The sequence below is a fragment of the Squalius cephalus genome (genome assembly GCF_949319135.1).
Source record: "Squalius cephalus genome assembly, chromosome: 7".
Classification (NCBI taxonomy): Eukaryota; Metazoa; Chordata; class Actinopteri; order Cypriniformes; family Leuciscidae; genus Squalius; species Squalius cephalus.
In genome coordinates this window covers 41678228-41704334 of record NC_137128.1, presented here as the reverse complement: position 1 = coordinate 41704334, position 26107 = coordinate 41678228, and the positions used below count along the sequence as shown (strand labels likewise).

The 26107-nt window shown below is 37.0% G+C and overlaps 2 protein-coding genes across 2 annotated transcripts; both read left to right on the top strand.

Moving 5' to 3' along the window:
- Positions 1-6: 6 nt before the first annotated feature.
- Positions 7-15505, top strand: LOC307162395 (uncharacterized protein). Its single transcript, XM_079877645.1, has 27 exons — positions 7-349; positions 506-646; positions 793-819; positions 1287-2979; positions 3193-3276; positions 5438-5605; positions 6024-6107; positions 6244-6411; positions 6497-6658; positions 6750-6830; positions 6914-6988; positions 7142-7294; positions 7543-7701; positions 7916-7984; positions 8274-8462; positions 8588-8746; positions 8931-9002; positions 9821-9880; positions 10163-10237; positions 10355-10435; positions 11064-11213; positions 11800-11958; positions 12343-12426; positions 12514-12663; positions 12787-12945; positions 13056-13154; positions 13241-15505. Exons 1-27 carry the CDS (start codon positions 331-333, stop codon positions 13377-13379), a joined length of 4659 nt encoding a protein of 1552 aa, XP_079733771.1. The 5' UTR covers positions 7-330; the 3' UTR covers positions 13380-15505.
- On the top strand, positions 15410-24893 carry LOC307162396 (NACHT, LRR and PYD domains-containing protein 1 homolog). The gene is made up of 11 exons (XM_079877646.1): positions 15410-15505; positions 15758-15786; positions 16303-16446; positions 16739-16789; positions 18734-20441; positions 20951-21040; positions 21132-21200; positions 22941-23180; positions 23558-23644; positions 23830-23925; positions 24171-24893. Exons 2-11 carry the CDS (start codon positions 15771-15773, stop codon positions 24187-24189), a joined length of 2520 nt encoding a protein of 839 aa, XP_079733772.1. The 5' UTR covers positions 15410-15505; positions 15758-15770; the 3' UTR covers positions 24190-24893.
- The last annotated feature ends 1214 nt before the right edge of the window (positions 24894-26107 follow it).

Sequence of the window (26107 nt, the reverse complement as noted above, 5' to 3'; positions counted from 1 at the left end):
ATTTGTGAAGGAGGTAAGTATAATGAATATGATTGTGATGACAATGATTGTGATTGGTTAAGTATCTGACACACTTAAACACTAAATAGTAGTAAACTCATTTAGAGATAAATCATTGCAATTTCGCAGGGCCTACCTATACTGCTAATTTCCTCATTATTGTCAATTATTAGGTAGAATTCAGGTTAAATGGGACATTTTTCCCAGTTATCTCAGGGGCAAAGGGTGTCACAATTAACCAGACTTCATTCCTACATAATATTTTCCTTTTTTTCCTCCGGTCGAGCTGGTCATTTCAGATTAGAGGAGTGCACATACTGAAAACAGCAGATGGACATGTCAAATTACGGTAATGTACAACCCCATGAAACACACCTGTTAGATCAGGGCTTATTTGAAAAAAAAAAGTTAAATAATAATATTTTTGTTATAGGCCCTTCATAAATATTTGCATGCAAACTATGGTTAAAATAGAATTTAATTATGTGTCTTTCTTTTCTATCAGATGACAAAGGGGAAAACGTGGAGCCTCATGGAGTCTCTAAAATCAATATCTCTGCCAAAAATGGAAGCAATGTTTCAGCACCTGTCATATTAAACTCAAAAGTCACAGGGAATATTAATATTTCTAATAATTACTTTCCAGGTGAGTGGAAGAGTTTCTCTATTGGTAGAAATGCCACAGCTGAACATACATGTTGTCAATAATAATACAAAGCACAGATATGTCCAAATAATTAAATGATATACTTTTTGTAATTTTTGTAATAATCTAAAATTGTATTATTCCAGCTGTAGGACCTGCAGCTGAAATCACAGGTAATATACACCATTGGGTAAAATTACACCTGTACTGCAATTTTTTACCATGTTGTTTACACATGTAAGACAGTGACCTTATAAACAGTTAAAGGGACAGCGCACCCAAAAATGAAAATTCTGTGAAAAAAATTAAAATGTATTCACCCTCATGCCATTCCAAGCCTCTGTGACTTTCTTTGTCTGCAGAACACAAAAGAAGATATTTTGAAGAATGTTGGTGGTAACCAAACAGGTTGCCATTTCTCAAAATATCTTCTTTTTTTTTTTCTTTTTTTTAAGGTTTGGAACAATAAGAGTATGACAGAATTTTTCATTTTTGGGTGAACTACTTCTTTAAGTTGGTAAAAAAAAAAAAAATTATTTACCATATGGTGAGAATTATCAGCACTTGTACAATGAGTAATGATTATACATTTGGTATAACAAAATCTAATATCTAAAATAAACCTTCTGTTTTTTTGTAGATATAAGCTCATTGATCACAGAATACAAGGAGTCCATACTGTCCGAATATGCCTACATTACAGAATACACTTCCCGTGCCGGTGAACAGGTGCTGCTTAATGACCGCTACATTGATCCACTGATAGTTCAGAAACACAGAGAAAAGAAAGAGCGAGAGAATGAGATGTGCTCTAGAGGGGAACGATTCTTCAACACAAGAGAAAGTAACCAGAGAAACCAAAACATCAGCCTTGATAAGCTCTTCGGTCCAGAGAATGGCCCCAAAAAAGTGACTCCAAGAGCTGTGATTCTCCAAGGTGATTCTGGAAGTGGGAAATCAATCACTGCGCAAAAGATCGTTCTGGACTGGGCCTCTGGAGAGCTCTACGCTAGACTCTTCGATATTGTGTTTCATCTAAGATGTAAAGATCTCAGCGGTCTCTCAGGAGAGATGAGCTTGGTGGATCTCCTTAACTGCAGTTTAACTCCTAATGAGATTGGTCAGATCTTAAAAGACATACCACAGAGGATCCTGTTCATCATTGATGGTTTTGATGAACTCATGCTTTCAGCATCCAAAGAGGCATTGCCACCAAAGCCAGTCATCAAATCCCACCCATTGGCCATTGTTTGCTCTCTTCTGAAAGGACGTATGATGAGAGAGTCCTTCCTGCTGGTTACTACAAGATCGAACGCTGTTGACAAACTGGAGAACATTTTGAAAAAGCCTCAATGCTTCATGGAGATCATGGGATTTTCGGAGAAAGGAGTGAGTGAATACTTCCAAAGGTTCTTTGAGGACGAAGAGTTTTCAAGTCAAGTGTATGAGCAGGTGAAGAGACAAGAGCTGCTCTACACCGCTTGCTTCATCCCGGTCATCTGCTGGATTGTCTGCACAATTTTCAAAAGAAAAGGAAAAGATGGTGTTGTAACTAGCGAGTTGACGACCACCACGTCCATATTTGTTGATTTTGTGTTCACTCTCTTGAAGCATCACAGTGGTTCGAGTCATCATGAAGACCTCGACCTCCTCAAGAATCTGGGTCAGCTAGCCGAGAGTGGAATGCCACAACGCCAAGTCCTGTTTCCCAGAAGCGATCTTCCAAAAGCAATCTCTGAATTACCAAACATTCCCTTCCTATGCACATTCCGCCATCAAGAGAGAACTAATCTGAAGGAGATATTTGGTTTCATGCACCTCAGCTTTCAGGAGTTCTTCACCGCTCTGTTCTACGTGTTAACAGACGAGGCGGATGCGGAAATAAAAATCAAGGAGCTATTGGAATCAGCAGGCAATGGGAGGCGCAATGAGCATCTCTTCCCTGTAATCCGGTTCCTTTTTGGTCTCTCAAACAAGAAAGTGAGCCGTTTAATCCTGGGGGGAAATTCACGGTCAACATCTACCGCTATTCGCTCCCAGTTGGAAAAATGGATCAGAAGACTTATAGAGAAGAACTCCATGGGCACATTGTACATGAGTGATTTCATTCTTCATTGCTTGTATGAGCTTCATGATAGGGACATACTGAAGAACGTCATGACGCTGTGGGAACGCGTAGGTATTACCATACACTGGTCTTTGAAGGGGATCGACTGTCAGGTTGTGATGTACTGCCTCAAGTATTCTTCACGCATTATCAGTATGAATATCAAGTGCAATGCAAAAGATCTGAAGATGCTTCATCCTGCACTCTGCAGGTGTACATCTTTATGGTAATTTATGTTCTTAAATTATATGCTCTTACAAAAAGTATTTGTATTCCATTGTTTTCAAAGAATCACAGTAGTGTACAAAAATGTTATTACAATCTCATCATGTTCTAAAAACCTTAATGATGTATACAATGTATTATAGTTATTATTATTATATGAAGGGTTTGGTTTATGTCATGAAGAATTATAGGTTTCTGGTTTTTGTTTTTGAAGGCTGGATTTTGATTCCTTATCTGACACTGATGTTAACCTCCTGACATCAGCCCTGGGGAGGAGAAAGGACGTGGGCTATTTGAAGTATGTGCTACTCTTTTTATACATTCAACTATTATACATATAGTTGTGGTGAACGTGATTTCACCAAGTATCAAATTCCTGGATCAACATCTTTGTTCATCCTGGAACAACATTCCAATTATCCAATCACATTTACAATTTATGTCAAGTTAGGCTTATGTGGTAGATTTTTCCCTAAACCTAACTATCTTGGTCTCATCTACAAATCGACGTCCCCGAACGTCTACTGTCGACGTTTAGTCTATCTGGGTCTCGTCTACAAATTGACGTCCCCATTCAATAATAGTCACCTAACTAACTTGTTCCCCTAAACTAGCTTCCTTCCTAAACTAGCTTCCTAAACTAGCTTCCTGCGCAGGAATAAATCGACAAACAGACTCAAGCAAATGTCCTTTAAATGCTTTAATCACGGCCAGGAGATCTTCCCGAGCAGTTCTCAGGTAATCTCTCCCAAGAAGCAAGGCCGGAGGATCTCAGAAAAATTCCATTGAGAATCCCACCATAAAATACGGATTCAACAGTTTTTATAGAATCGAGAAAACAAAAATAAGACTAACATGTCGCCTTCAATATGATTGGTTCAAATGGTTCAAAAGCCCCAACCTTTTCCCTCTGTCACTGGCACAAGCAAACTCTATTTTTGTGATTACTTATCACAAGGTTTGAGAATTAGTAATCTGTCTAGTTTCACTTCCCCTTTCTGTTATTTATAAACACACACATACACATACACATACACATACACATACACATACACATACAACACACAACAAAGTCACAAGTTTTCCCCAAAGAGTTTGGAAACATTTAAAAGCATATGAATGTCGTTCCTGCAAGAAAAACAAATGTTAGTTGATTGATTAAACTTGATTAATTAAAAAATCCATCACACTTACAACCAGGGTTAGGTGCTTCTACATCAGTGTAATTCACCTATAATTTCCCTATGATTTTAGGAATAAGTTATGGGTAGGGATAGGGTTAGTACAAATTTTTCGGACATGAATGTTGTTCCAGTATCAACAAAATGTCTTACTTGGCAAAATCCCAGTGACCTGCAAGTTATGGTAAACTTCCTTTGTTGTTCCAGGAACAACATTCCTGTCCAAAAAACATTCTACCCCTAAACCTAACCCTACCCTTAACTTATCCCTAAAATTAGAGGGAAATGATAGGTAAATAAGAATGGTCTAGAAGCCCCTAACCCCTAGACTGGGTAAACCAGTCTAAATTTCATTTGATTTCGCCCTGCAACTCAGGCTGGAAACCTGTACATTTATTTCTCCTGCTTCGGTTACAAATTTGCGGGAACCAATCACAAACTGGCTTATCCACCTGGCGCGCTATTGGCGGGTTTAACCCAATGACAGAAGAGAAGCACACACTCTATCTGATTTACCCGTCTCTCGCACGACGTCAAACCAATTTCGTTTAACCTCTCGACGATGCTCAATGGCTTATTTAGTTTAGCAAACAAATCACTCAAGTGGGTGTAAATACCACTCACTTTCATATTACTATTTTTTGCACAACCTGCAAAAATCGCTCGATGTCATTGCTGCTTCCGCAAACCGCTGATCAATGCTACAAACCAACACGTTTGTTGACAAGTTTCCTGATTGGTTGAAGGACTATCCAATTGCATACAGAGTCATTTGAACTATGCCCGTTGATAACGCCTCTTGTGCAGTAGAATTACAGAGCAGATCCCCCAGACCAATGTTCAATCTTAAAAGATTGAGCTTGCTCTGGTGATAGCCAGACTACCTAACCCCTGTTGTAAGCCTAAACTTGACATTTACTGTAAACCTATCCCTCAGCTCTGATTGGTTTATTGGATGTTGATCCAGAAACATGTTCTACTTCGTTCCACCATGGTGAACATGATTTCACCATGATCTGATTAACTAATTTATCCATCTGTCCACATCTATACATGTTCAGAAATCTGTACATTCTCATTCTCTTCTGCAACATTGTGAAAGATACTTCTGATGCTCCTGTTTAGGCAATATTTTATATTTATGCATCCACCACAAATCTATGTTTTGCAATTTTAAATGATAGGAAAGAAAGCAATACAGACAACCTTACTTAATTTTTATGCTACATCATAATTAAAATGAACATTTTGTAAACAAGTGTGTTAAATGCATTGCAGCATGGAGGATGGAGCCCTGTCAGATGAAAGTGTGCAGACGATCCTGAAAACCCTCAGTGGGCAAAAATCAGTGGGTAACATTCGACTGGTGTTGAAGAGCATCAGCGATGCAAATGTTGATTTGACCATGAACTTCCTTGTACAAGAGATGATGGATAGAAGGTTCAGGTAAACCAAACACAATGATGAACATGGTAACAAACAGGTAGCTGACAAATATCATGGACATGAACGTCAAGGTTTCTGGTTTAAATGTACGTAATTATAGGGAAGTTTGAGCATAAATATAGGGAACATATGCATACATTTGCATACATTTCCATAATGTACATAAATATAGTGATATGTAGGCTACATAACATTTTCAGCTTTTTGCAGAAAAGGGCCCATTTTTACAGTGCAAATGTTACATCTTGCCTCTCAATTAATGTGATTAAAACAATATGCATAATAATTATAAAAGAGTAGAAGAATGCTTTAAAAGTTTTAAGATGAAGTGTAGAGAGGAACAAGCAGACATGCAATCTTTTTACATTTGAAACCAGGTATTTTGTAGATTAATGCTCATTTCATTTGATTTCCACAGCATATGCATTGCCAGTCAAGCAGAAACCATACATAAGAGTCTTTGCTCAGAGTTCACCATGGCAAGCAAAAATAATTCTGTCTGGTAATTAAATTCATATACATTTTCCAACCAACATCATTCTCAGTTAAAATTTCTTACATTTATTCAGATAAGAATATAACTTGATATTTTAATAACAACAAATGCATAATTGAATAATTCTTTTTCTTAATTTCAGGTTTACTGTTGGGCATTCAGAAGGGCATCAGGGTGAAATCTCAGAAAAGCGTGGTCTTTGTTATTATCAGGGGTTTTCAAAAATATCCTTCGCGCTCTGTCCTTTCTCTGTAATACCCATGACTGAATTCTTCAAGTCATCCCATAACCTCAGATGCTTCTCAGAGCTGTAGGTATTCTCATTTTACTTTAATATACCCATCCTTTTTGTGGTTTTACATGCATAACATTGGTATTTTTGTGTTTGTTCCAAGGAACAACATTGAGTTTGGTGTGAATGTGGATGCACTGCTGTCTTTCATAAGTTGTGTTCCTGGTTTAACTGAGTTGGACTTACGTGCAGAGTACCTGACAGATGTTTGGACCTCCAGAATTCTGTGCTACCTTCAAGTCAATCCTAAGATTTCTCACATAAAGTAGGAGCAAATAATGTTTACATATTTAAGATGTAATCTCTCAATAAATGTACAGCTGATTTATATTTCGATCACATTTATGATCTATTAGGTTTCATGTGAGCAACCTCATGATTAGTGATGACGAAAGGGTCTGTTCAACCTTTTCGGTCTTTAGAAAGCCATTTGAACCGTAAGTCATCCTTTCTTTTCATTTTGCTTGGTCCATCAAGCCTATGGTTGTGCTAAATAACTGTTAGTAAAATATTTTTTTAGGTACAAGATGCATGAAAGTGAATGGAAAAATCCATCATTGACTCTTGCAATGGACAGATGGGCTCATGATATGGCGTAAGAATTCAAGCATGAAATATCCTGCATTCTTTTAACTTTCACACTTTAAGAATTTTATGAAGTTTCCTTTAAATTTAGGGCAAAGCTCATAACCATTTTAAGTCCTACTGCGTGCACATTTACTATATGAAAATGAATGTTTCTTCCCAGATATGGTAGCAGTGGAGAGCCGGCACATTCACATTGTCTGGACAAACCGGCACTGGTGAAGCTCACGCTCAGTTTCCCTCCTCTTGAAGGGTCTAGTGTCATTTGGGAGGTTCTTTTCAAAAGGCTTTACAATGTCATTCAATTGACAGAACAGTGAGTTTGTAAAAAATTAATTGTTGGGAGAACTTAAAAATGTAGCGCACCATGATGCATTCTGATTTTTAGGTTCTCTCAACTATCGTCTTAAAATATTTTCTATATTTTGTCCATTTTAATTTGTTCATTCAATTTGTTCATTCACAACTTTCTGAACAAGACATCTATGGTTGTCTTGATGTATTCATTGGCTGAAATTCACCCAATACATTCAACAAGCTAATACATCATCTTCCTTTTTTAAGATGCCCAGAGTTGGATGAGCATACAGATTCTCTGCTGCAGTTTCTTCACTCTGTTCCTGCTCTGAAGGAGGTTAAAGTTTGGCTAAACAACCTGACTGAGAGCTGGGCGGCTGGTCTGTTCACACTCTTCCTGTCTTGTTCCAGCTTACTTCACTTGCAGTAAGAATAACCTGTTGCGTTTTTCCACGTGAAAACATACAAAGAAGTGCCATGGTGTGAAAAACATTGTATAGGCATTAAATACTATGGTTTGTATCAAAGTATCATGGTGTTATCATCTGATACCATGGTACTTACACAATACATCTGTAAGGAAATGGTTGTGTCTTCTTTCTGTACTTGCATCTAAATACAATAAATTCTCTTTTGGCAGATTGAATACCAGTATGTCTGTTGTTAGTGATGTGGAGAGTCTGGGTGTGATGAGAGAAGATGGAGTGAGGTAACACATCTGTTTTAAACTTTAACCCCAGCTATAACATTAGCTTAGATTTATAATTGACATCTATATTTTCCCTGAGCTTCTTGCAGTGCTCTCTAGAATTGCTTTATAATGTTGTGATACTGCCTTAGATATTGGGGGGAAAAAGCATCTGATATTCTGAAACGGTTAATAAAAATATCTCCAACATTCCAACAGGTCTGGATATTCTGAGAGAATATAATTGCTTAAATACATTTTTAAGCTTTTAAGTAGCATTATGCTATGTTTGTCCTCTGTTATTTTTCAGGCTCTCAGTCGGCTGTAACCATCTGAATTACATAGATGACTGTTGTGATATGATCGACCTCTTTAAACCTCCAGAGCACAAAGTGGTTCCCTGCATCACCATCGCAGTGACAGATGACTCTGAGAATGCAAATGCTGACTGGAGGAGATTCTTTCAGGCCTACAACCAGCTGAAAGACTTGACTGAGTGGTAACTATTTCAACCCCAGAGAGAGAGAGTGAGAGTGTTTGTATGTGTGAAATAAGGGAGAATGACAGACAGATAAGTAGTGTTTTATTTCACAATGATTCAATCTGTATTTCTGTTTTTAACAGTTCTTCAGAGTATGATGAGAGTGTGTGTGATCTGCTCTCTGCCCTGCACTCGGCCTCTGGTCTGAAGAAGGTCGATCTTTTCTTCAGATTCATGACTGTGGATGGAGTGTCCAGAGTCCTGGATCTCATTCAGATGAACCCCAGTCTGAGAGAATTAACGTGAGAATTCAGTTCACTTCTTTTCATACGAGTACACACTGATGGTTGCTTGCAGACTCTTAGAGAAGGCAGTTACTAAGTGATGGTGACATATGCATGTTGAACACTGCATTTCATGATGAGAAAAGCTCATTGAATTACTAATAATAATGTAATTGCTTTAATAATGTACTTTTTGGCTCAGTTTTATGGCAGTCAAGCGGCCTGAGACTAGTAAAGCGAACTTCAAGAAGCACTACAGGAATGAATTCTCCAGGTGAGGCATTAGTGATTCCTGTATTATAAAGAACAAGCATCCATGAAGACATGTGCCAACAACTGATGCTTTATTAAAGAGCACATAGTTACTTAACTATGAGAATAGAGAGAAATTGAAAACTGAAAGACTAACTCACAGTAACATCCAGCGCCCTCTAGTGATGCTATAAAGCAATAACATTATTAGTGCAAAACACAATACCAGTGTTATTGTAGTTACATTTTATATACTATAATAGCATTTATATATATATATTTTTAAATTAGCTGTTGTCTTTATTTTTTCAAGTTTTCATTTTTAGTTTAAGTTTTAGAAAAAAAATGTGTGCTTTTATCATTAAATATATATATATTTAGCTTATTTTAGTACTTGAACCTAATTTAATTTAAACAAGTTATTTAAGGCAACTTTTTTGTGTGTTTTTTTTTTGTCAAAAAAACAAATTTTAAGTTTCATCTAATATTTAATTTAATTAATCTAATATCTTGTTTCAGCTTTATTTCAAATAACGTAATTTGTTAATAACAATGCACAATACACTGCAACAATATAATAACTTTCTATGATTGGTCATTAACAAACACGCTTAACAGGTCTGTAATTTGTAAACATTTGATTATGAGATATATGAGAATAAATATATGAATCAAGGTTTCATGACATTTCTAGCCATTTCCACTTATATAATAAAAAATAATGAAGAATAATAACATGTAAACAAAACATGAATTTGACAGCTGGTCACTGATCCTGTTTTCTTTCTGTTTGAGATTTCACTCTGCTTTTATTATGTTATTTCTGTGGTTATTTTTCAGTGTCCATAGGACGAGTGAGAGTGAAGAGGACAGTGATTCAGACAGATCGAATGACTTTTGGTGGGATGACCGTTTTTATACAAGAGTTTTATTGGAAATCATTATATTTCTGTAATCTGATGTACAGCTTTTCAGAGTGAAACGAGATATTCAATGACATATAATATATAGCACAAGTCTTGATCTAATCAATCTGAATCTAATTGAAAAGTGTCAGGTTTTGATTTCAGTTCGACTTTTTGTATTATTTTGTGGTGAGGATATGCAATATATTTTTGGATTATTCAGCACAGTTGTATTTGAGGAAAGTATTCATCTATCTAATAGTGAAAATATTCACAGGTGTCAGTCTGCAAGACAGATGTCAGGTGACAGCATGTCCTCCTCGCCTCTCAGTGACTGCAGCCATGAAATCAAGTGAGAAAATATTGTATATATAATACTGATACAATCACTACTTCTGCTCAAAACATCAGACTGTAATAAGTTAAATCTGCAAAGAAATCTAACCCAGGCTGTGTCTTTTACCTGAAGCGATTCTGATCAGCTGGACAATGTGGAGCGTATTCTTTGCTCAGATATCAGGATGTGGAAAACTTTGTCTGGAAAATGCAGGTAGAGAGCACTCTATTACTTAAACATACTGTAGACCACAAACCAGAATTATGAATATCCATGTGAGCTAGTTGATAAGTGTTCATTGGTTTGGTTTGTTTTGTTTTGATATGACTATACTTGGAAGGTCTTTTTTTTTTTTTTTTTTTTTTTTTTTAATTACTGTATATTTTATGGTGCTACTGTATTTAGAGCAACTAAGAATGACAAGTAGGAGTTAAGCCCTGTTTTATGCATTCCTGTAGCTCAACCAGTAGAGCATAGTGCTAGCAACGTCATGGTCATGGGTTTGATACCCAGGGAATGCATGTATTGATAGAATGTACACCTTGAATGCAATAAAACCATCTACTAAACCCAATATCTCAACCATTTTAAAACAAGTGGATTCACATAAATCTTAAACAAACATAAATTTGATAAGATATTAGAATGCCCTTCTAACATACTTTGTTTCTAGAAGAGCAAACATTAAAAATTCTTCCAAATAAATGTTTTAATACACCTCATGGTGACATACTGTACAGTATGTGTGCATCTGACTATAAAAAAATAAGTGTGATATGTGTTAAGGCTAATTTGACTGTTTTATGTATTTATTTATTTAGTATTTCTATTTCCCTTTTAGCTTGATTTTAAAGTGCAATGACTCCAGTCCCAGCACACAGTCACTGCTCTCACGGATAGAGCTCACCCTGTCGGAAACCTCAGGAGAAACTAGCAGTGACTGGAGAACCTTCATACAAGCATATAACCGATGCAAAGGGCTCTCTATAAGGTAAAAATAAAATTGTCATTGCTCACTATGAAACAGAACCTTCAATTTAATATGAAATTGATGTTAATTTATTAAAGAGGCCATATTATACCCTATTACAAAGTCTTGATTTTTTCTAGAATAGATTTTCATGTTTGAATGTTCAAAACACACATTATTTTTCATTGCAGCACCCCCTTTCCCAGTCTGTCAGTAACACTCTGTTTAGTTCCTGTCTCTATGAAGCCCCTCCTTCCCAAAAAGTGCAATGTGCTCAATGTGCACAGTGTGTTATGATTGGTCAACCGCTTCCAGTGTGTGTTTTGGAAATGTCCCGCCTCTTACCATAACCACGAGTTTCAATACACTACTAACTAACTATCCTGTTTTTTGTGTATGCCTTGGGCAGAAATTATTTAAATGAGTGATATTGTCAGACGTATACGTTTCCGGAAGAAAACTCAAGACTACAATGGAGTTCAGAAACAGTGCGCACTGATTTAGAGAATAACTCCCTTTGGACTGACTGTAACTTTGCATTACACACAAAGATAAAGCAAAATAGGTTCTCTTTAACTAAATATGAATCACTTCCATGCAACAACAGAAGTCCTGCGTTTGACGAGAGTGTGGACGCTCTGCTGTTGTCCCTGCACTCGGTGTCTGGTCTGAATAAAGTGCAGTTGACGACGGACAGCCTGACTGAGAACTGGGCACCAAAGATCCTCTCCCTGTGTCACACATGTCCCAGCCTCCATAACGTCTGGTATGATGATCTACCAATACTTCTGCTGGGAAGAATGAAAACTAAATATTCTGTTAGATAACTATATTTGTTCCACATTAAATAAAATTATAAGTTATGAAGTTATGATAGTCTTTTCTTCTCTGTTGTGACGTATATATGTGTGAAACGGGTTCTGGAATAAGAAAAAATGTTGGGCGGGACTTGTTTTTGGGGAATTGTTTAGATGGTTGTGGTTTGCTATTGGTCGATTTCATTTATTATTATTATCATGCAATTGTATTGTGTTGTTGTTTTATTGTCTTATACTGAAAGATTAACTTAAAGCAGGCAGATCGGATATTATGGTACATTAAAATATATTTTTTTAAAATATAGCCCTGTTTTTTTTCCCTCGCCTGTCAGTTTGCAGGTGGAGTATGATAAGAGACACAGTGTACTAAATGTGTGTTCTTCTTTCATCATCACCAAAAACATCACAGACTCTACGTAAGTCCATCTCAACTATCCAGGCTGTAAAGAAATGACACAGATTCCTAATACGAGCATAAACATATGCACATGTCTCTTTTCTAGCTGCACAGTGGACATTCGGTTGCCCCGTGATAGCAAGATTGAAATATCCCCATCATTCATTTCATTCACATTACCATGTTCAGAGATTCCTAAACTCGATGGACAGGAACTCTTTGAAACCCTTGACCACCTTAAAGGTTTAGAAGAAAGGTAAGGATTCTGCCATTTCATTATAACGTGAAAATTAATAGGTTATAGCAAATATGCACCAAATATATTTATCATTTGCCAACAGTGAGCTTAACATTTCTAATTATTTTGCTCATAATCCAGCTGTTCAGAGCATGAAGAGGTTGTGGGTAATTTGATGTCCAGCATACTCTCAGTTTCTGGTCTGCGGAGAGTCGGACTCGAGATCAGCAGTCTAACAGAGAACTGGGTGAGGAGGATTCTGTTCTTAGCCGAAGTCTGTCCCAGTCTTCAGGAGATCAGGTAAGAAACTGCAGTTTGTCCTTGAATAAAGTCTTTTTGTTATTTAGACTTGAAATTTCTCTTAAACATTAAAATGGAAATATTTCTATTGAAATGTGTTATTGTTTCAGATATGACTGCATTGAAAGTGGTGGCTTGTTGTTGGATGATGTTGTGAGGATCCTCCAGAGCTCTCAGATGGATTCAGATTGCAGGATTATCATCACAGGGTTTGTCCTATAATCTTATTTATCCATTTATTAAAGAATTGCACCATTAATTATGGTTTAATGACTGTTGTTCAATCTCTTTGAAGGATGAAGTGCAGTAAAACGACGGATGGGCGCACTGAAATCATGATAGACACATCCAGACCATCATCAGGCTGCGATGAGAAAGTGAAGGTCACCTTCTGCAGGGACTCTCTCACAAGACTACACAATAGAGAACATTGAGACAGAAGACAACAATGACGATGACCCTGAGGACCCTGATGAGGAAGACTTTGTAGACTTTGAAGACTTTATTGTTCTTTAGAGATCATGGCAAAAAAAAATTAATCCTAATATAAGAGTGTTAAACAATTACATAGTTTATTATATTTTTATCTTAATATTAAGAGTGACAGATTTAAAGATTGAGTGAAAATTTATAAAATTGGGTTAACTGTGGCTTAACTCTATATAAGATCAAATGAATCAGAACAAAACTATGACCGCAGGTGCAGTCACAGTCATAGCATGTGGTGAGCACATCTGAACATACAGTTTCCTTGTACTGATAATTGTTTACTTGGTTCTTCAATGGGTCATTTGACAACATGTTGATTAAGCTGAAAGTTATGCACTAAATAATATTAATAAACTAATTTTTAAGGGTAAGATGCCCCCCGGGGCAAGATATCCCCCACACCCACATTTTTTCTCTTTACTACAGATGGCACAAACTCGCATTTCAACATCATCTGTTGAAACAGTTTTGAGGTTAATTGATCTAATTTAGTTCATCTGGAAAATAATGATCTGTGACAGTATTATGTCTAATATAAAAGTTTTTGTCTATTTTTTTTAATAAGGAATTTGTGGACGTCAAAGAAGTACATGACAGCGATTCGAGAGAAGTTGAGCGGCTGCACCCAAATGTTGTTATCTTCAGATCGGAGTAATGAGCACTCCGAAAGGTCTTTAGGGTGTGGAGTACGGTTAGGGGTTAGTTTCTGTTGTAGCATTAGTCAAGTCAGAAATGAAGATAAAGATGTGTTCTGGACTGGCATGTTTATTGAACCAATCAGATAAGAGTAAAACGAGAGCCAGCGAGAAGCTCATTTGATTGGCTACATGATGATGGTGGATCCGCCTTCCTCTTCTCATTTACAAAACTCAGTGAGTGAGAGAATCGTGCCAAAACTGTAAGCGCAGATCAAAGAAAGGCGCAACTATACAAATCGGGTTATTCCGGGAACTTTCATTTTGACTTTCAAGTCATTTAGACATTTGCAACAAATGACTAAAAGCAGTAAATTACTTTTTTACACAAAGGTTGATTTTATGCAATCAATCTGTTTTGCAGTTCCTGACCTTTTTTTTTTTTTTTCGCCTGCAAATTGCTATTCACGGGCTTGCAGTGCTTTTGGCTGTATTTGTGCGAAAAAAACGTGCCAAAAGTGCAAGCGTGGAAAAATGGAAGTCAGAAGAATACAGATCACATTTATTATGCATAAGCATGAGGCTGCAGTTTCTCAATACATGCATTACACTTACAAATAACAGTTAAATGCTGCAAATATTTTTTTATTACAATTGAAAGGCAATTTACACCTTTACAAATATTCTCTTGCGCATGCAAATTTTATTTATGCTTGCAATCTTATGTACACTTTCACAAATCTTACCCTGCGCATGCAATTCTTTATGGCATCATATTACCTTCATAGTAGGACACCCTATCATTGCATTCGGACAGGTTCTGGCCGGTTCTTCCACGGAAGACATACAGTATGTACATGTTTTAAAATTCAGAACCACTTCTATTATTGATTGCTATCAGGATGTGAAGAGAGTTTCAACCTGTATAACAAAAACGTGTTTATAAAACAAATTGCCTGTATATACCTTTAAAGCACATAAACTGTCCTTTAGAGGGTGAGTAATTAGTAATTAATTTCAAACTGAGAATTGTTCAACTTTGTTTAAAGCCCGCCAAGTCAATGAAACTCTACTGATGAAATCATCATGTTACACTAAAAACCGAAGTAAAAGTTCTATAAAAAAATCTTTTTGACATGCTAAAATGCTAAACATGCTAAAATCACGGTCAATTTTTTATACCTTTTAAGAGTCAGTAAAATCAAAACAGCCAAATTCAAACTGGTCAGTCACTTGTCAAACAAAACTAGCAAGACCTGAAGGTCAGCATTCTGCAACTGTGCCACTCCTTCCAAAAGCTTTTGTTACTGTAATAAACTCCTCCTCAGACACAAATCTCTCAGATCGATCAGTTAAACCCAACTGCAGCCGAAGTCAAACACACCTGTGAGCTTCTGTGTCGAGCGTAACGTATAAACTCTGATTTCAAGCATTAGGTAGGCCTAATATTTCTATGAAGTTACATTATATTACATGACGTGTTTACTGCGATCTGAACCGTATAAAAGAAAATTGGTTAACTGTAATTTCTATGTTATATGTTCTATGTAAAATGGAAACTGTGGCACTGGCAGTGTTGTTGACTTTCAGGTCTTGCTAGTTTTTGTTTGACAAGTGACTGAGAAGTTATTATTGGAAATATTATTTTGGATGTTCTAACTTTATTTACCATTGTTTTTCTCTCACAGAGAATGAACTGAAATGGACCGCAATGACAGTATGTTAAACTTAAGAACTTTTATTACTGTTTTTGGTGTAACATGATGATTTCATCAGTAGAGTTTAATTGACTTGGTAGTCTTTAAACAAAGTTGAACAGTTCTCAGTTTTGAACACTTCTCAGTTTTCTTGTTCTATTTATTCTTGCTCACACTTAACTTGTAAACAAGCGAGCAAGCAAAATTACACTGTACAAAAAACATTTTTATATCCTACATCTATTGTACAAACATAGGCCTAGGTTACATATGATATGATTCAGTTTACTGTACATTTATGCATTCCTGCATTTGCTTCTGTATATGAATGTAAATGAATGGAGCATAAAGTCTATGTGAAGCATTAAGTCTATTGTGATCAGATCTTTATCTAAAATCCTTTTTTCTCTCATCTGTGTAAAGCTTGGATTAATCATTTTATTGATGGTGCAATTGAACATAACAGTAGTATCAATATAATTTAATTTATATACACTTAGTGCTTGTTTAGTGCTTAACATCCTTGTTATCTTTAGACCTTTGTCATTGGAAGGACAATTCCAGATCTCATGATGGCCTGAATGTGAACATTGCAGCTCAGCGTGAAAGCCATATTACAGCACCTGTGCTCACTAACAATAACATCACAGGCAATGTTCAGATCATACATAATGCCACTGGTAAAAAAAAAAAAAAAAAATTATTTACAGTTATTTATTTTTCTGATAACAAATATTTATTTTATATATATATATATATATACATATACATATATATATACATATATATATATATATACATATATATATATATATATATATATATACATACATACATATATATATATATATATATATATATTTATATATATATATATATATATATATTTTTTTTTTTTTTTTATATTTATACAATGCATAACACAACACATTTAAAAAAAAAATATCATAGGCAATGTGTAATCTTCTACAGGTATCACTGGGCATCACTTAAACACCCGAAATGAGAGAACACAGACCTCAGGTAAATGATGAATGATGGTTTTACTTACCATTTCAATTAGGATATTTTACCTAGAACACTATGACTAGAGATGTTTGTGGAACACAACACCAATATGACCATATAAGGGATTTCCTGGAATGTCATACATTTTATGACTTGCTGTATTTAGGTCTTTCTTGTGGATTTTCTGCGAGAGCGCCCCCTCTGGCTTTGTGTATAAATGAAACATACATTACATGAGTGTTTAGTGCTCCATAGTGCTCACTTGCCCCATTGTTTTGTAATAATAGGAAAAAAAACTTCTCCCTAAAGAAATTTTAATTAATCAAATGACAAACAATATTTTTTTTCTCCAAATGAGCACAGGAGGTGTTTTTTTTTTTTTTTTTTTTCCTGAGTGGATGCATAAGAGGCTCATATTTCATATTAAAGGTGACATATTATTCAGCTTTTCACAAGATGTAATATAAATCTATGGTGTCATTAGAACGTGTCTCTGAAATTTCAGCTCAAAATACACCCCAGATCATTTATTATAGATTGTCAAATTTGACCCTTTTGGGGTGTGAGCAAAAACGCACCTTTTTGTGTGTGTGTGTCCCTTTAAATGCAAATGAGCTGCTGCTCCCTGCCTCCATTCAGAAGAGGGCTGATTTACACAAGCTTCAGACACACAATAAATAACAAAATGCTCGAATTTCAGAAATAAGTAGCAGAGTGCAGCCTTACGGAGAGACTTTAAGATGCACCTGGATGTTTCTGAATGATTAGAGGATACATTTATGTTGTTGTTGTGGAGTTACATTGATTTATCTCATCGACCATCATGTTTAACTTTTACACAAGTTGACAAGGTTCCCTGAGGTCTTTATAAGACAGCTGTGTCATTTTCTGGTCAAATATTGTTCTGTGCTCATCTGTGCAGCAACGACAGAACAGTTTGCATGCTTTGCAAACTTTTGCCATTGCGTTAGAACTGGTTACACTCACTGTTGTCGAGGGTGTCCAGCGGTGCCATGGGTGGAAGCGTGCAGATTAAGGGGCAGTAATATTATAATAAGATCCCCTTCGTTCCCTATATGTCAGAAGGGGAGCGAAATCTGAAATTTTTTTGACATGCTTGCAGAGAAAGGCTAATGGTTACTAGTAGTCATTTTCATGTTTTCTGGGTTGGTAGATGCACCAGGGACACGATTATAGCACTTAAAGGAACACGCCGATTTCACCGTATCCCCCAGAGTTGGATAAGTCCATACATACCCTTTTCATCTCCGTGTGTGCCGTAACTCTGTCTGACTCACCCACCACTAGCCTAGCTTAGCACAAAGACTCTCAGGTGCTGCGAGCAAATCACTCCGCCCAAGTAGCAGTGCTTTGCCCTCTGAGAATATAGTTCCCAGTATGTATACGGTTAGAAGATGGCTGTGTCTCATGTGACCTTGTTATTTGTACACGCTGTGACTATACAAATCACAACATGTAAATAGGAAAATGTTGGCGTTATTTGGTCACTTATTGGGAGCAGTGTGCTAGCTGGAGCTGTTTACCTCCAGTCTGTGTGCTAAGCTAGGCTAGCGGTGGGTGCGTCAGACAGAGTTACGGCACGCACGGAGATGAAAAGGGTATGTATGGACTTATCTTACTCTAGGGGATACGGTGAATAAGCTAAAGTCCCAAAAAGTCGGTGTGTTCCTTTAAAAACATAAAAAGTCAGATTTTCATGATATGTCCCCTTTAAAGGCATGGACTTTTGATTTTGCATACCTCCTGACAATACCTCCTCAGATTAAGAAATTATATCATTATACTTATCACTATAAGATATTTATAGTTTGTATTCAAAGCCCAATGCCCTAGGCAGTTTTTTAATTTGCCTATAGCTAGCGCCGGCCCTGAGAAACAGTATTTAAATGTCATTACATTTTTAAATGTTCTAATCTTTTGGTCATTTTATTTCTGCAGTAAGGAGATCTGTGCTTCTCAAATATAAGGAGCAGATACGCAATGAGTACCAGTATGTGACAGAGTACAACTCTCTGCCTGGTGAGCATGTGCTGCTGTCTGATCGCTACATACAACCTCTGATTATTCAAAAAACTAGAGATCAGAAAGAGCGAGAAGAAGAGATTACCTCCAGAGGAGAGACTTTCCAGCAGGTGCTTGGTTCCAGAAGTGCTCAAGAATCCATCGATCTGAACACTCTGTTCAACCCAGATAGCCATGGAATCAGTCCTGGTGCTGTCATATTGCAGGGAAACTCAGGCAATGGAAAATCCTTCACTGTGCAGAAAATGATGACGGACTGGGCATCTGATCTGTACAGAACCAAATTTGATATTGTTTTCCACCTGAAGTGTAAAGAAATAAGCTACAGTTCAAGCAGAACCAGTTTGGTGGAGCTCCTGAGCTACAATTGCTGTTTAACATCAGATCAGATATGCATGATACTGCAGCAGTCACCAGAGCGAGTGCTCTTCCTCGTCGATGGATTCGATGAACTTAAAAACACAGAAGACATTTATCGCATGTCGCCACCCACAGATCCGAACCAGAAAGCCCCACCTGAGGTCACTCTTTGTGCCCTGTTAAGGGGACGCATCCTGCGAGAGTCATGCCTTCTGGTCACCACCAGATCTACAGCTATTGACACCCTGAAGAACGTGCTCAAGGAACCTCACAGTTTCAATGAGATTGTTGGCTTCTCTGAGAAGGCGGTGGAAGAATACTTCAAAAAGTTCTTCCAGAACGACAGACTCTTCAGGAAAGGATATGAGTATGTGAGAGCAAATGAAACTCTCCTCACGGCCTGCTCCATTCCAGTTATCTGCTGGATCATCTGCACGGTTATCCGAGAGAGGCTTGGCGATGGTGCAGAAGTAACGAGTGGACTGGAGACGACCACGTCCATTTATGTAGACTTCCTGTGCACTCTACTAGATCATCACTGCCAGGATTTGGGTCAGTCCGTTCCCACCCTAGTGAAGAGTCTGGGTAAGCTGGCAGAGAAAGGGATACTCACACAGCAAGTCCTGTTTGATGAGAAGACAGTGAATGCAATGGTTTCTGACCCTGCTGGCAGTCCGTTCTTGTGCAAGTTCCTCTTTAAGAAAAGAATCCACCAGGAGACAATGTTCAGTTTCATGCATCTCAGCTTTCAGGAGTTCTTCACTGCTCTGTACTATCTCATTCTTGATGAACACGAGTCAAAAAAGAAACTCACGCAAATATTTTCCATTCATAAGAACCCAAACATTGTCGAGTATTCAGCACCACGTTTTGCAGCCGTTGTGCACTTCATTTTTGGTCTGTTGAATGGGAACACAAGACACACACTTTTGGAGAGATTTGGTCTTTTAGTTCATTCAAACATGCGGGACCATCTGAAAAAATGGATCTTTGAAGAGATGACTAATTCTTATTCTGAGAGGACTCTGTTTTTTTTTCACTGTCTGTACGAGCTGCATGAAGCAGACTTTGTGAAAGAAGTTACAGAAGCCTGGCCAAGTGTTTATATATACTGTACAGTCCTAAGAAGGACAGACTGTTGGGTCCTGCTGTACTGCGCTCAGTGCTGCCAGTGTATTAAAGAACTGTTTCTTGCTTTCTGCAAATTAACATCAGAAAAGCTGGCTATTATTGAGCCTGTACTTCACAAATTTCGCTCAGTAAGGTGAGTACTTTGTCCAGCAGTGAACTGAGTTGTTGCAGTAGTGCAGCTAAAATCAAATCCATCTTTTTATCATTGATCATTGACCTGTCAATATCTATCTATCTATCTATCTATCTATCTATCTATCTATCTATCTATCTATCTCTCTCTCTCTCTCTCTCTCTCTCTCTCTCTCTCTCTCTCTCTCTCTATCTATCTATCTCTCTATCTCTTTCTATCTATCGCTCTATCTCTTTCTATCTATCTCTCTCTCTCTTTCTCTCTCTTTCTCTCTCATTGCCTACAAACATGTCTCCAACAACCAAATTGTGTTGGATAAGTAATGCTAATCAATGCAGACTAAAGGAAATGAAAAAGACCCTGTCCTAATTTCTGGATATAGCTAAACAGGTCAACAAGTATTTTTTGAGATCATGCTTTTCAGAAAATGCAGTTTTTACTTAGAACATAACTATTTGGGATTATCAGTATAAAGTTTGTACATTCATGTTTTGGAGTTTATATTGAAGGATTCCAAGTTCTGATGAAGATTTATCAGATTTTGATTTTGGGGTCATGATGCAAAATTTGACAAGAAGACAGACCCTAAGATCACAGAGGTAATACTTTTTAAAATACTATTGACTCAAAATAGGAAGTTCGAGCATGCTTGCACAATAACCATTCATTTTTTTATGCTTTTGTTTGCAGTGTGGAAATCCATAATTATGGAAATCTCGTCAATACTTTATGTCTGACAATCGACGAAGAACTGTCCAGGTGAAGGAAAATAAAGCAAACGTATAACATCTTGAACACATTTTCTCATCTTTTAAATCTTGTTGATAACCAGTTGTATTTCATTTACCATATTCTTTTTAAGCTGGTTAAATCTCGGGCTGGCAAAATCTGCACATCTATGTATTGCCACAATCTGCAACACTAAATCAAAGATTGAACCTACCAAAACATTTAGCTTTCAGTGAGTTTTGAAGTAAAATCACAATCGTGGCCAAATAACCTTAACCACGTTTTGTTTTTTAAGTGCAGAGGCTTGCTTGACACCTGAGGCTGTATTTTAAAACTGAATACCAGCCTAGTATACACTACGAGTGGTGTCCACTTATTTGGGAAGAAGATCTGTTATTTTGCTTATTTAATCTAGTTTTGTGTAAAGATTTCCCGGCTTCACAGACAAGCTGTTTTGAGCTGCAACTTGCACTGATATATCTTAAAATATCTCAGTGCCATTATTTTGTCTCAAGATGCAGACCAGTAATGTATAAAATACTTTATAAAAGCTACTTAAATGCCCTAATTTAACTAAGGTCTAATCCTGGCTTAGTCTAGCCCTGTCTGTACGTTCTGGGACATTTAGATGTTAAGCAGACAATCAGTTCTCATAATCAACGTGTTGGATGCAGGAGAAAAAGGCAGGATCTGAGTAAAGATCTGAGTAAATGGCCAAATTGTTATTGAAAGGCGACTGAGTAAGAGTATCTCTGAAATGGCAAGGTTTGTGGGTTGCTCCCGGTCAGCAGTGGTGAGAATTTACCAACAGTGGCCCGAGTAGGAAAAAAACACAAACCGGTGACCAGTGTTGGGAACTCCAGGCTCATCGATTAGGACAACGAAGGCTATTGTGTCTGATGTTCTGCCTGGAAACCCTGGGTCCGGCCATACATGTGGACTTAAATTTGACATGTGCCACCTACTTAAAGATTGTTGCAGACCAGATACACCCCTTCATGACAATAGTGTTCCTTGGTGGAAGTGGCTTCTTTCAGCAGGATAATGCACACTGACACACTCCACACATTGTTCTGCTCAGGATTTATTTATTTTTTTAAAGGAACACAATGAAGAGTTCAAGTTGTTGCCCTGGCCTCTGAATGTTCCAGATTTCAATCCATTTGAGTATTTATGTGATGTGCGTTAAGGGTTTTCCTGTTAGAATGGTGTAGTGTTAGCGGCCCCTAAGTTAATAACTAATGATCTTCGCAACGGAAGTGAATCAATCAATCAAAACTAACTTTAGCTGGACAATAACTTTATCCTAGAGTTGTTGTAAAGCCTTAACGGTAATTTCCTATTATCACTGTAAAGCTGTATAAATGCTTTATAAATTAAGGTGACTTGACTTGACTTGACTTGACATGTGCTGGACCAACAAGTTCGATCCACACCGGATCTGCCTCGCAACCTACAGGACTTGAAGGATCTGCTGCTAATGTCTTGGTATCAGAGACCACAGGACACCTTCAGGGGTCTTGTAGTGTCCAAGCCTCAGCAGGGTCAGCGCTGTTTTGGCAGCATACGGAGGACTAACAGCACATTGGGCTAAAGAGATTGTATTTTAAACCAGTTGTGAGTTTGCAGTGAGAGTTCAAAATCAGGCTGTATAAAACTCACAAAACCTAAAGGAGATCAAATCTGGATAGTTTAAAAAATGTAAATCAATATTAACAGAAAAAAATAAAAACAAAATTAAATAAATGTTGTGTATCTTTTCATTTTTAGTGTTCTCATAAACAGAAGTTCTGAAGATCTGCCTTGGTTCATCAGCCTCTCGTTCCCAAGCTCAGAGCTTAAAAGCATTGACTGGACAAAATTCTTTCGAGCGGGTAGAGGTACACTACTATTTTTACTGAGTTCTTTGTCTGCACAGAAGTTGGAACTGCATTTAGAAAGTCTGACAAAGGCGTGGGCTGATTCGATCCTGTCCTTCAGCAGAGACTGTCCCACACTAACAGAAATCAGGTAAGAGATGATGTTTTGTTACTTAATGTCAAACTATGCAAAAGTTGTTATTGTGAATGTTGTCACTATAAGTGCATTTTGTGTACTACCAAACACTCCCTTCTCTCAGGAAGTGAAAAAGAGAAAGTAAAACTTTCTAAAATGTAGAAACTTTTCTAAATTAGTCCATTTTATACTAACCAAAATCACCTGAATGCACGTAAATGTTGTAATTACGATTTCCAAACCATCCGGGTCTGTTGAGCACCCGAGGCTGAGACTATCTTTGCCTTTACAAAGCACTTTCAGCTTTAGATTTGCCCTCATTCACAAACATTGTGGTGATTGAAGTATACCGTACTATATGCTGATTGTAATATGTTGTGTTTATTCTGTAGCTTAGAAGCCAGAAGGTTACTAGAGGAGGCAGTCAGTGTCTTGCAGAACTCCCAGCCAAGGCCTGGCTGCACACTCACTTTTCAAGGGTCTGTAGTTGTTACATGCAATTCCCATATTTCATCATGTTATACATACTTAGAAGCAATTGACTAAATGCTATAATAATAAATATTACCAAAATATATCATGTTGTAACAGTCTACTATGTTGAACTATGTGAAATGTCCCAGCTGTGGAAAAACTCAGTAGTTATTTTGTATGGTTTGTTAAGATTCATATGCAAGAAATCATCTGACCAGAAGTACACAGACCAGCAGGTGAAGATTCATCTAAACAAACGGGGCTTTTCTATGGAGACTTTGCGAAAGTACGTTTTACATAACATTTGACAAAAAATTAATCTAATAGGTCCTTTTGTTATATATTTAAAAAGAAAATATTACATTTTTACTTTAAGTGTACAAGTTTCTGAATTGTATGCTAATATTTCATTACCACGTATTTTGTTATATTATATCCTATTCCTGTTAGAAATATGAATATGGTCTGTTTAAATCACAAGACAGATGGTCTTTCTCTGTTTGTTAACAATTTCCACTATTTCTTTTTAAGCCCTTTGTTTAGGGACTGATCCTGAGCAGGACTGATGACAAGGAGTGTGTTGGAGAGAGAAGGAAGGTCTCATCTTTAACATTTTATTGTTCTTTGAATAGCATACGTATTTGCCAAGAAAATGGGTGAAGGCATGGATTTACATTAACAAGCGGTTCTATGATGCTTTCTCTTTGAATTATTTAGGAGTTGAATACATGTATTGCTCTTAATCATTTTCCATATTAGGATTTTATAAATGTATTGACTGGCTTCCAGAGAATAGATATGCTATTGTCTTTCATTTGTTGATTTTTGTATAAAGTTTAAACATTTTCAGAGAGAGAGAGAGAGAGAGACAGAGAGACAGAGAGGTAGATATTGTATTTTTGCTTTATATTTCATAGTCACGTTTACATATGCCTAAATATGCCACATTGGCCTATATTTGTTCTGTCTAATACTAATAGTGATTTAATAGTGGTTATGTCTAAAGCATTGTTGACTTTATTATAATGATCTAAATAAGCAACAAGTTGCCAAACTATTCTTATGAATGTAAAAAGTGAGATGTGGATATATTCTTTGAGTTAACATGTAAACTGATATTATTAAAATATGCTTAACAGCATTCAAGCATACAATTAACTGCATTTTAATGCAGTTAATGGTTTTACATGATTAGATTGTTTCAGGGTGTTTATTCAGCACGTTTACAATATTAAAACATACCATAGACTTTTCAAGATTCAACAATATTTTTTTCTGTACTTCAGTACGTACTGCTTATTTATTTTATTTTTTAGCAACATTTCAGTATGTCCTAAATATATATATATACACTGCTCAAAAAAATAAAGGGAACACTTTTTAATCAGAGAATAGCATCAAGTCAGTTAAACTCCTGGGATATTGATCTGGGGTGCGTTTCCCGAAAGCATCGTTAGCCAACTATGGTCGTAAGTTCATCGCAATGTCCATTGAACTCTATTGGTAACGACGGAACTTGCGACCATAGTTGGCCAACGATGCTTTCGGGAAACGCACCCCTGGTCAGTTAAGTAACAGAGGGGGTTGGTAATCAGTTTCAGCTGCTTTAGTGTTAATGATAAAGGTGGTAAAACACGATTTCACTTTTCTAACTTTAGTTAGTGTGTAATGTTGCTGTTTGAGCATAAACAACATCTGCAAAGTTACAACGTTCAAAGTTTAAAGCAAAGGGAGATATTTGCATTTAAAGAAATCAATTTCTAAGAACTACAGAAACGGCTGATAGGGACTACACGACATTCCTGTGGGCTTGCTGACATCACTAAGCCCAATATTTACATAAACCCCTCCTCTGGGAACACAATACATAAAGGGGGCGAGGCCATTTTATGTTGCTTTGGAGAGTTGTTGTTGTGGTAGTGGGGTGTTTTGCCGCTATGCCGTCGAAACGCTGTTATTTTCACCCAGATTGCAGGTCCACTTTGTTCAGTCTTCCTAAGGACGGTTACAATTTATTTTTAACTCGGTCCCTCATAATTATAATCCAAATGTCGCTCTCTATGCTGCACATTTTCCGGAGGAAAGCTTCCTCAATCTACACGAGTTCAATGCAGGATTCGCACAATGGCTTGTCCTGAAAGATCGAGCAGTTCAAACTTTAAAAAGAGAAGCTGTTGTTTACAAGCCACAACCTGTAAGTATGATTTTTTCGTTGATGTGTTTTCCTGTAATAGTTCGTATTGTTAATTGTACGTTGTAGCGAGGAAGTAAACGAAGGAGAACGCTGTTCGTCTCCACAAACCAGTTTGTTAAAATGCTAATTCATACTTATCCGACAAACACATACAAACTTGTGTTTAATATCACCCGTGCAGCGAACTTGGAATGTTCGTGGTGGTTGTCGTTTATGCGATCACTGTAAATTATTCTTTGATTATAGCTTTTGTGTAGCCTATTGTTTATCTGCA

Coding starts and splice junctions, on each gene's coding strand:
- LOC307162395 (XM_079877645.1), top strand. Junction 820..1,286: donor ACCTGCAGCTGAAATCACAG/GTAATATACACC, acceptor GTTTTTTTGTAG/ATATAAGCTCATTGATCACA. Junction 12,946..13,055: donor CCCAGTCTTCAGGAGATCAG/GTAAGAAACTGC, acceptor TTATTGTTTCAG/ATATGACTGCATTGAAAGTG.
- LOC307162396 (XM_079877646.1), top strand. Junction 16,790..18,733: donor TGAGAGAACACAGACCTCAG/GTAAATGATGAA, acceptor TTATTTCTGCAG/TAAGGAGATCTGTGCTTCTC. Junction 21,041..21,131: donor CAGACCCTAAGATCACAGAG/GTAATACTTTTT, acceptor TTTTGTTTGCAG/TGTGGAAATCCATAATTATG.